This window comes from Pinus tabuliformis, chromosome 5_2, assembly GCF_031772625.1.
Source record: "Pinus tabuliformis cultivar Carrire ecotype Pingquan chromosome 5_2, CPIR1, whole genome shotgun sequence".
Taxonomy (NCBI): domain Eukaryota; kingdom Viridiplantae; phylum Streptophyta; class Pinopsida; order Pinales; family Pinaceae; genus Pinus; species Pinus tabuliformis.
Genome location: NC_142306.1, coordinates 299663783 through 299676010, shown reverse-complemented (window position 1 = coordinate 299676010; position 12228 = coordinate 299663783). Strand labels below are relative to the sequence as shown.

At 35.9% G+C, this 12228-nt stretch overlaps 1 protein-coding gene across 1 annotated transcript in view; it reads left to right on the top strand.

Annotated features, from left to right (window-relative positions):
- LOC149158733 (ABC transporter C family member 14-like) overlaps nucleotides 1–11697 on the top strand; it is a 414770-nt gene extending 403073 nt beyond the window's left edge. The window contains exon 19 of the mRNA XM_089434081.1: nucleotides 11488–11697. Coding sequence (XP_089290207.1) covers nucleotides 11488–11606 — 119 coding nt within the window. The 3' untranslated portion in view covers nucleotides 11607–11697. The remainder of the gene's footprint in view (nucleotides 1–11487) is intronic.
- The last annotated feature ends 531 nt before the right edge of the window (nucleotides 11698–12228 follow it).

Sequence of the window (12228 nt, the reverse complement as noted above, 5' to 3'; positions counted from 1 at the left end):
ATGCTCCCGCTGCTCGAAATGGAAATGGTTGTCCTCCCAAGAAGTCGAGAAACTCCAGGTATGAAGAAGTTAATGTTGTAAAGCAAAAGGAATTTTATCTTATTTCTTCCCTCACCACCGCCTCTCCTCCAGATACATTGGATCATTGGTTCATTGATAGTGTTTCCTTTAGGCACTTCACTGGGTACAAAGAATCTCTCTCAAACTTGATTGAAAAGAAGACGAATATGGAGATTATACTTGGGGATAATGCCACTTATTCCGTGAAAGGAATTGGGATTGGTACTCTTCACTTAAATCAAAGTCAAACCCACCACTTACAAGAAGTACTATACGTACTTGATTGGAAAAAGAACTTGGTCTCTATTTTTGTGATGGAAGACAAAGGTTTCAAGGTGACATTCATTGATGGGAAAGTTCATGTTTGGAAAAGAAACCCAAGAGATGTGTTCAATCTTGGATTCAAGGTTGAAGGTCTCTATCGAGTTGGAGAAAGTTCGTTGGGAGCAATGAATTGTGATACATCTCTTCAATTTGAATTATGGCACCGGAGATTTGCTTACCTTCATTTCAAATCCTTACCTGATGTAAGGAAGATGGTCACAAGTATGCTCGAAGTCAACTTAAATCATGAAGGTGTTTGTCAAGGATGTGAAGCTGGAAAACATAGAAGGGGACCATTCCCCTCAAATTAAACTCAAACCATCGACATTCTTCAATTGGTCCATTTTGATCTATCAAGTATGTTGCTCGTGACATAGTTGGGTGGATATTTGTATTATGTTATTTTTGTGGATGACTTCTCTCGGAAAACATGGATCTATTTCTTAAAGAAGAAGGATGAAGTGTTCAAATGGTTCCGCTCTTTCAAATCCTTGGTTGAGAATCAAACAGGGAAAAAGATCAAAATATTGAGGACCGATAATAGGATCGAATATGAGTCAAATGAATTCAAAGACTGTTGTAGAGAAGCTAAAATTAAGAGGGAGACCACTACTGCATATAATCTTGAACAAAATGGTGTTGCCGAAAAAAGGAATCGTACTATCATAGAAGCCACCCGTGCCATGCTTCATGACCAAGGTCTACCGAAGTTCTTATGGGGAGAAGCTGCCAACACCATTTTGTATGTTCAAAACAGATGTCGACATCAAGCTTTGGACTTCAAGACACCTGAAGAAGTTTTCACCAGTAAGAAACCTGATGTTTCTCATTTTAGAATTTTTGGTTGTCTTGTATATTTTCATGTGCCGAAAGAGAAAAGAAACAAACTAGATACATCTGGGAAGAAAGGAATGTTTGTGGGCTACAATGAAACTTCAAAGGCATACAAAATCTATGTGTTTGGTCAAAGGGAAGTGGAATTAAGTCATGATGTCATTTTTGATGAAGATTCTGCTCTTAGAAATATTCGAGATCTTCATATCCCTAAGAAGGACAATGATGACGTCGATGTAGAAAAGCGGGATGAACCTTTGTCTAATGAATCGTTGCCTGATGTTAAAGGTCTGATGGATCCCATTGATCCACCTCCTAGTGAGCCCACTACTTCAAGAAAAAGACCTTTGTGGCTCAAATATACTCTTGAAGATGTTGAGAAACATATTGCATCAAGGGGGACATTTTGTGAAAGCAAGAAGCCGAATAGGTACCAAGGGTTCTTAGCTTCCATGAGTACCATTGGACAATATGAGCCGTGTACATTCGAAGAAGCTGTGAAACACCAAGTTTTGAAGGATGCGATGAACGAAGGATATGATTTGATCATGAAGAATGATGTCTGGGATGTGGTTCCTAGACCCAAGGACAAGTCAGTGGTCACTTCAAAATGGATCTACAGGATCAAACATGGAGTTGATGAGAGTGTTGAAAAGTTCAAGGCCAAATTCATTGCTCAAGGCTTCTCTCAAAAGGAACGAGTAGACTACGATGAGATATGTGCAACTAGTTGCCCGATATGCCACCATACATTTGTTATAGCCCATGTTGCCTCGCAAGGATGGAGCCTACACCAGATGGATGTCAAAACTGCGTTCTTTGATGGTTCGCTTAAGGAGGAAATCTATGTGGAACAACTCAAGCGGTTCGAAGTTGCCGATCGTGAGACACATGTATGGAGGTTGAAGAAATCCCTCAATGGGTTGAAGCAAGCCCTTAGGGCTTGGTATGAGAGGATCGATAACTATCTTATGAAATTGGGATTCATAAGGAGCGATGCTAACCCGAACCTATACTTCAAGGTTGAAAAGGACAAACCTCTCATTTTGGTCCTTTATGTGGATGATCTCTTTCTGACAGGTGATGACCCTCTCATTTGTCAATGCAAGAGGGAGTTGGCTTCCGAGTTCGAGATGAAGGACCTAGGACTTATGCATTATTTCCTAAGGGTAGAGGTCTGGCAAAATCTAGGTGAGATTTTCCTTTCTGAAGGAAAATACATTGTGAAGCTACTTAAGAGATGTGGGATGGTGGATTGCAATTCTGTGACTACTCTGATGGAACTCAACTTTAAGAAGCTATGTGTAAGTGTTGTTGGGCCCAAATTAGCGAACCCTTCCAAGTATCATCAACTTGTTGCGGCCCTGATGTTTTTAGTTAACTCTCGACCTCACACGTGCTTCGCTGTGAACACGTTGAATCAATTTATGGTCGAGCCTTATCACATTCATTGGATTGCTGCTAAGAATCTCTTGAGATGTCTCCGGGACACAATCCACTATGGAATGAGATACACTGTCAGAAACTTGAGGCTACATGGATATTCAGATGTTTATTGGGCTAGCAGTGTGGTGTGTTGTCGCACTGATTGTCTGGGCAGTGCGACAACGCTCAGACTGGGGGCTGTCACCCTGATCCTCGATCTCTCCGTTTAAGCCGTCTCCCGAGGCTAAGAGGGGTAGACCCTATGGGACAAAGGATGACCAACTGTGGACCAGTTGGGTGGGAGACACAACAAGGCAATTTAGCACTTCATTGATTTTAAAAAATGATGTACCAGTGCCTTAATGAGGTAATGATTAAATGATTATTTATTAAATGTTGCAGAAATATGAACCTTGTAAAATAATCATTTATCATCAAATAACCCAAGCAAAGATGAATTTTGCCAAATGCAAGATAATCAATAAATGCACAAAGCCTTAACAATGATCCAGCAATTAAATTTCTAAAGATTAAATGCTTTAAACAACCATATAATTTAAATGCTAACCACATTCAAATAGTTAATCTCCAGATATAGACATTTAAGCACATTTAACTATACCACAACAAAAAAAAGACTTTAAAAAGAATTTCCAATTTTTAATTAATCTTTTTTTCAGAAATTTTTAATTTTTTAAATATTTTTTATATTTTTATATTTTTATAAATAAGAAAAAAAAAAAACTAAACTAAACTAAGCAAAAACTAAAGTCTAAATAAATAAAACTTAAATCTAAATAAAAATCTAAACTATAAAACAAAATAAAAAGCCTAAGGATTACCTTTTTATGTTTTTGGGAATTTTTTATTTTTTTATTTTTTATTATCAAACTTAAACTTAAATAAGTCTAAAATGAAACTAAAACCTTTTATTAATTTTTATTTTTATTATTTTTTATAGTTCTAAATTTAAAATTTAAAATTTAAATAAAACAAAACTGAAAAGAAATAAAACTAAAACTTAAGCAAAAGCAAATAAAAAAAGTAGTCTAACTCTGAAAATCGAATTTTTTATTTATTTTTATATATTTACATACTTCATAAAAAAAAAAGAAAACATACGTTAACTAAAATACTTTATTCTAAACTTAAGATCAAAGTCCAAAAGAAATAAACTAAAGCTAATACCTAATCTTTAAAAAAATGAAAATCGATTTTTTTTATTTTCAAACTTTTTATATATTCACACATAAAAATAATACGCTAACCTGAACTCATACGACTTACCCAAAATCGATTTTTTTGTTTTGTTTTTTGTTGTTGCAGATGTGCAGGTTTGCGTGAGAGCTAGACAGTGGGCAAGGGAAATTACTGCCGAGAAATGGATTTGCAGGTCGACGTGAGGCCTCTGATGGATGGAAGCACTGCGTGGGAGCTGGAAAAGCTTCATGCAGGAGACATCAATTGAAGCACAGGTGTATGGCAAGCGTGGAGATTGGAAATGCGTGAGGCAGTTTGGCACAGAGGAAACGCAGAGAAAGGCAGCAATGGTGGGATAAACGCAGAGCTGGAGAAGACTGCGTAGATGGAGATGTATGATAGCTGCTTTTGGTGCAGGTTGAAGAGAAGAAGGACCCGCGCGCAAGAAGGGAGACTGATGCTCTGTTGAGAGTGAGGGATGGCAGCACGTAGGTGCAGAGAAACCTGGACGGACTGTGTGGATGGCTCAGCTGAATGAAGAAAATGGATAGTGGCAGCAAGGATGTGGAGCTGGGCAACATGAATATTTGTGTGAGGTTTTGGTGGAATGCGTAGAACAGGTGTGAAGCTGACTGCTGCTTGGCATAGAGAAGGACGGCAGCCTTTGCAGAATAAGGAAAGGCAGTGTTGAAGGGAAAGCTGGCAGAGGGATAACATAGAGAGGAAACGCACGGAGGTGAAACAACAATCACCCAACCTGCCTTTAAAAAATTTCAAAAGAATTTCTATGAAATGAAACCCCAGGATGCCACAGTGCAAAGAAAAAATTTCGGAAATTTCTGTCAAAATGAAATCCAAGGTAGCAAACAAATAGCCTGGAAGAAACCCTCAAATTTCTTCAGAAAAACCTGAAAAATCCTTTTGAAGAATATCCCTGCAAAAATGATGTCGAGGCCATCAGAACTGTACACCTTTAAAAACTGAAATGGCTCTGAGGCCAGATCTTACCCTCCATGGCCTAGATCTGGCTTCAAGATTGAGGCTCACCTTTGGATCTGCAACCTGTAAACTACAACCTGAAAATAATGAAAACAAACAGCCAAAACTTGAAAATGCAAAAAATAAATAAAACCCTAAAAATCAACTAAATAATTACAGTGTTTACAAATTGAAGGCTCTAAGCAGCCAAATTTATCGTTATGCCACAGAAATATTTTCAGAATTTTAGATTTACTATGAGGTGCTTCAGAAGACCCTTCATGCATTTGTAACAAAAATTCTAATGATAAGCCCGGGATTAAAACTGGCTGGGGCCTTTCAGAAAACGCAATCCGGGAGTTCGCTGGTTCAGCCGAGAACTTCCCCTAACGCCCAGTAAACTCAAAATTAAGGATATCCTGCACAGCTTAAATCAACCATTAACATAGAGGGAGAAAACAACAGTGAAATTCAGATCAAATGGAGATACTTGCCATTATATTTCAGAAATTAAACTATCATTCAAACCCCAGAGATCAGACAAGATACCTGTACCTAAATCAATCTTCATCAAGCTATCATCAATGGCTGAAAATAAAATTATGCAGAAAAATAAAACATCTTACAACATTTCCAAAAGAGTAACACCAGCAAGATTTTTAACCCCAAAGTCTTTCTTTATTGCACAAAAAAAATGACTACAAGAGAGCTTTCTTTAGCACATGACTCTAAGATCGAATGATCTCAAATGACCCCTAACACCCTATTTAAAGGAAAAATTCCCAACGGCTAGTTTGAGTGATCTATGTCAAACTAATCTCGACTGTCGATGAAGATCAAAATCCCTTTCAATCTCATCTGTCGAAATTTTAAATGCATTTTAATATATTAAAAATTAAAATCTTGCATTTATTTTCTCAAAATTTTGACTTATTATTATTTTATTATTTTATTTTATTTTTCAATTTTATTTATTTATTTTTTAATTTATTTTTAAATTTTATTTTATTTTATTTTATTTTTTATTTTTTAGTTATTTTTTTAATTTTATTATTTTCATTTTTTATTTCTGGATCCTCAAACTTAGCCTTTGGAAAAATCACCTAGGACCTAGGACTTAGGACTTATGAGGGGATTAATTATTTTCTAATCCTCAAGACACTTTACATCATGACTTTTACAATTTTACATCTCAAGGGGGAAAACCCATTTGACATAGACCTTCATAGACCACCCAATTCTGTGACACAAATATAATCTAGCAGATCAAGAAATTTGTAATAACCTAACCAAATAGTTAGAATTATTTCCAAATTACTTTTACATAGACTCAAAGCACACTAGGATTCCCCTAAAATTCTAATGAAAAAATTCATTCCAGCTTTGGGGTTACGCTGAAGGAAAACTCTGCCGATCATGGATCGATGAGACAAAAAAACCTTCTGGAACGTAGATTATCACTAGAAAATTAGGTTTGCCTAGGAAATTTACATACATGACTCAGATCTGCTAAGATTATTTACAATTTACACATGCAGGTTGGGTTTACAACATAACATGATCGGGTTGATGATGACAGTCGAATGGCACAGACACGTCGGTCAAGCACTATCCCTTTTGTGAAAAAAGGGGTGTACTGCTATGGGTAGTTGACACGTAGTGGTCAACATGGTGGATCATAAGAGAACGTCTAAGTGTTTCTTCTCTTTAGGGTCTGCTTCAATATCTTGGATGAGTAGGAAGCAGAAATCAGTTGCACTAAGCACCGCCGAGGCCAAATACATTACTGCAAGTATGGCCTATTGTGAAGTAGTTTGGATTAGGATGCTCCTTAGTGAGCTATTTGAGCACGTGTTGGATACCACTATAATCTTCTGTGACAACCAGAGTGGGATTCACCTATGAGAGAATCCCATGTTCCACGACCACTTCAAGCACATTGATATCAGGTACCACTTTATCTGGGATATGGTACAAAGGGGAGAAATAAGGCTCCAACACAGCAGGACGGATGAGCAAGTCGCAGACATTCTCACGAAGCCTCTAGGGAAGGTCAAATTATTAACCTTCTGGGAGAGGCTTGGAGTTGTGGAACGACCCTCCTATGAGAATCCCGTATGAGTTGGACATTGATCTCTGGGAGCTCCTGGGGGCTTGGGGTACTTCTTGGAGCTATGAGCGACCATAGGGTGAGTGGTTCACCTTCCCCTATTGGTGTGCTAGATATGGGGTGAGTGGTTCACCTTCCCCAGTGATACCTCATGATGGTTGAAATGTGTGTAGGGTGAGTGGTTCACCTTCCCCTACCTGGACACATGTATCTAGGGTGAGTGGTTCACCTTCCCCTATGATTGACATATGCATAGGATGAGTGGTTCACCTTCTCCTATGTCATATGAGCAGAATGAGTGGTGCACCTTCTCCTGCTGATGCCCCAACACACATCTTACCCACAGAGTTTGAGACTCATGGGAAGTACCTCTCCTATGGCCAATGAGTTGGGAAAAGGTGGTTAGGGAAAATAGCATTACCAATGGATGCATCGTGTACTGTCATACTCCTTATAACTAGGATGCATGGTGTTCAACAACTTGATTTGGGATCAAGCACTAACTTTTGTCAGTGGAGAGTGATATGATCTGATGACTCACTCTCGATCACTTCTTCATTATTACTTCATGGTTCAGTAGAGCAGAGAAGAGCATAGCGAGGCGGAGAAGAGCTAAGCAGACCAGTGATGACATGGATGGTATAGGATGACAGGTTGGCATGATGATGAAAAATGGATTGGCAAGTGGAATTCTTCCTAGTTGAGAGGGAGTATTAAAATTGGCAACTATGTCCAAATTCCTCATTAGGACAATGCATATGATGGAGATGATTATTGCGTTGGATTCCTCTTTTCGAGAGGTCCAATTTTGATATAAAGATCATCTCATTTTGACAAGCAGAAATGGAATTTTGAATTTATTCTCTCTCATGCACAAATTATCAAGGTTGGCCTCAGTGAAATGTAGGCTCATGAAGCCCAATAGATGTGTCTCCTCACCCTCAATGAAATGTATAAATAGGAGTGACATGTCTCTCATTTGGACATCACTCATCTCATCACATATCTCTCTCCCTCTCCTCTCTTGATTGGTTTGTACAGCTTGGAGGCAGCCTTCGCTACTTCTCACGTGTGAATGGAGGATGAATTTCAGCACTGTTTTGGAGGCCGAAAATTGACTTGGGTGATTTTGACTAGCGTTGATTTCGATCTTGAGGGAAGAATTTTGATTTTTGAGGGCCGCATTGATTGACATAGTTTTCGAGGTGATTGGGGCAATTTCACTGGTTTGACTTCAGCATTGACTTCAACATTTGACTACAGAAATTAAAGTAGTGTTTGACTAGTTTGACCGAACTATTTTTGGGTTGACTTTGCGCTGAATTATTTGGCTATTAATCGGGCTACTTGGAGGACATTTTGGAGCTTCTTTGACTACAGTTGACTTTCTAGTTAGGGCTACAGTTGACTGTTGTTGATTGCTGATTTGACAGGGCTATTTTGGGCAAGTTAATTTGATATTTGTACTCTCTCTCTACTGAACTATTGAAGAATAATAAGAAGATTTGATCAAAGGGTTTCCCCACATTGGGGTTTTTCCCTAGCATCCGCCATATCTCGTGTCCTCTTGTCTTGGCTTGTCTTCTACACATGTTTTTATGTTCTATTTTCATTTACTGTCATTGTGTTTAAGTTAATGTGATTGCTACTGAATATAATTGAAAATTGTCATTGGGTTGATAAGGAACATTGAAGTAAATTGTGCTAAATCTTATAACATACAATTTTTATCTAAAATTAACAGTGATTGATATTGATTTCAAAATGTGAAAAGACACTAAAGTGGTTAAACAAATACTTGTTGAGGAACAAGTACCATAGGGGTTTTAAAAGGCTAGGAAAGGGGATACAAGGCAACTTAAAATGTTTCTAGAATCAAGTGAAATTCCTTTAATATTAATGTAACTGCATTGGGCCCACATGTATGTATGGCATCCTTGGGCTAAACCAGGGTTGTGGGGGAGTGGCTCCCCCCCTCAAACCCGCTCCTGGAGCGCGCTCTCGAAATTTCTCCCATAGGGAGCGAATTTCAGTAGCAAGCTTGGGAGTGAATTTTTGCTCCCTAGCCTTTTTTGAATTTTTTTTTTTGTAGTAACATTCCAAATGCAATTTTTTTTCAAAGAAACAAATAATTTTTGAGTGGAACATCCCAATGATCAAGCCTATGGCCCTAATATTGATATGTGATTCAAGGTAATGTTAAATTCTTAAAGTAAAAGTGGCATTCACCTTTACTTAAATTTTTAAAATTACCACGAAATGACTCAGGAGGTTTGAGAGTGGTTTCGACCTCATTGGATTTCATATGGAGAAAGTAGAATTTTACATCTCATTCAAAATCCAACAAAGTTATCAGTGTTTCATGATTTCAAGATTGGGGGGATTGCAATGTTTCTATTGGATTTTTCATGTATTAGGGTATGGAACTTGTATTTAATCACGAGCACCAATCCCTCTATGTAGCTTGATATTGGTGACATTGGTTGTCGAACTCCTCTATCATGACCCTACTAAAAATGTACCCATCAGTCAAACAAAATCTTGACTTGACATGCTATGTTTTTTCTATCTTATGTTAATGCTTAGAGGATGATATTAATAACAAAGGTCCTGATTTTCCAACAAGACTAAAAAATTATACATTTCTCGTGGTGGCAAAGCCCCAAGCATTAGCAATAGATAATAGATTTACTTTTCTTTTCTAGTTTCTAGTAGTTTTTATAATTGTTGACTCTTTCATATTTATTATGATATTATTTGTAAACAATATATGACAATTTAAGTTTGAAGTTGGTAGTTATAACTCATTGGTAATGAATTATGAATATGATGCTTCGTGAAAGTTGAAAGTTGTTTCATTTCATTTCATTTCATGTTAGATATTATTTGTTGTAATGGTTACACTTAGCTTACAAGTACAACTTTGGTGATCAATGATCATAAATGTTATATATTGAATTTTGGAAGCTTGAAACTTTAAGATTGATGAATCATGAGACTCAATATGTTGTATGTTACTAACTTGTGGATGTGGTTGATGAAGATTCTAACTTCTAGATGATTGATGTTATATGGTTCAATTTATGTTTTTTTATATCTAATTCATCATTCTACATGCTTTTGTTGACATATATGCACCAATAGCTCTCTCCCGAACCAAGAGCTTCTGAAAATGTTGTTCTCGTTCCTACTCACCATTTTCCCTCCCGCTCCCAAGTAACCTTGGGCTAAACTACGATTATACAACAAAGTCTAAATGTTGTTGTTACAAATAATCTCCTTTCAAGTGTACTCTTCCTTTTGAGGAGAAGACCTAAAAACATTTAATGATGACAATATGGAAGGAAGTTCCTTGATAGTCATGGAATGTATAACTTCCCAACTACATCATGAGAAGTATGAAATATGAGAGGAACTTATAATCATGTATTTAAAAGAGTGCTTTAAATAAGCATATATTTCCAAGGAAGATCTATAACAATTATCAAGGGAAACCACCATATTCATAATGTTAGTTTTGATTGTATAACTTATTCATTAAGCACATCATAAAAATAAAATTAATTTACCAAATGACTTACTAGTCACCAGTTTTGTGCAGTTATGGACACCTTCCCTATTTAGTATTGATCAAAGCCTACCAAAGTTACATGCTTTATCGTGTAATTCTTTCATCTTTGAATGAGCAGACACACTCATGAGTCTTATGCCAATGATTTTGTCTCTCATGGTTTATAAATTGGTAGTTTTATGATCGTTTTGTTAACAAAATAACAAAAATTGTTTTTAACCACATTGTTACAATTTATTATTTAGAAATGTATACTAAATCATAATGAAATTCTTGATTGTTGAATTTTCCATTTCACTAAAATGAATTGTATATATGCAAAATTGAAAATTGTTAAATTCAACTTATAATCTCCCATACGGATAAAAATGTTGCTCATTCTTTTCATATCGGTTTTCGTAAACTCTATAGGCCAATTAATCATGGTTGGCTAATATTATCTTGAGCTTACTATTGCCTTATAAATCACTTGGTCATGCTGACTAAAACAATGTGTGATTCTTTCGTGCACTTGATTGTTTGTTTAATGAAAATGTTATTTTTTACCACTTCATTTGATTCTCTCGTGGGATTGAGCTTTTTACAACCAAATATATATATCAAATGATATTGCATCCACAAGAAAACGTATGGCAGGCATTTAAGCCTTAAAATCTCATTACTCAAAATCAAAATATAAAGATAATTGACGAAGATCTCAAATCTATTTAATTTTTTAAATTAATAATCTAAATCTCAAACTCATAAATTGTTTGTCTAATATTAGTTTCAAATTATAGTTAAAATGATATTGGATCTCCTCAAACATCTAATACTCATAAATTGTTTGTCTAATATTAATATTAGTTTCAAATTATAGTTAAAATGATATTGGACCTCCTCAAACATCTAATGTCGTATTTATTATTTTGTAGTATCTAATGAAGTATTTATCTTTGTAATTTGGCTTCAAAGATTATTCCACTAATAAAAATGTGTTTTGCAGGGCAAGTAAAGGAGTTTGGATCACCTGCATTGTTGCTTGAACAACCTTCTTCACTATTTAAATCACTTGTTACTGAATATTGGAGTCGTTCAAAGAGTCCTCATAATGGAGCTATATAAACTTTAAAGAGATATCTCCATGTGAATAATAAGAAATTGTGGATATTATTTGCATGGAGAAAAATTATATTTTTACATGTTACAAATTTGATACATTTCATGTGCTCCTGAATCAACTTATAATGAGAAATATATACAAGATATCCTAAATGATACATTTAGGATTAAGTGTCAATGACACTTTTGGAAGTTTAAAGGAAGGGATTCATCTCAATATCAATATATTATGTTAAATGTGTCTTTGAGTATTGTGATTTTATAAACCAACCATTTCAATTTGGGCGATGAGAAATTGGTCATTCTCAATTATTAGTTGTAGATTTATTTAGTTTAGAGCAAGTCATAATATTCTAAATCCCTTGAACGAGAGAGATTATTCATTAAACTCTTTTTTTGGTAAGCTACACCAATATTCTATTATCTATTAAAAAAATTGACCAACATATGCTCCCTGTTTAAGATGAGCATGCACGCACTTGTTCCTCTATATCAACAATATGCCTACAATGTGATTCATGCATGCACCTGTCCATCTATATCAACAATATACCTACAAAATAATAATAATAATAATCATTCAAGGGAGGCAATTTTGGCCTTTTTCTATTCATTATATTTTCTT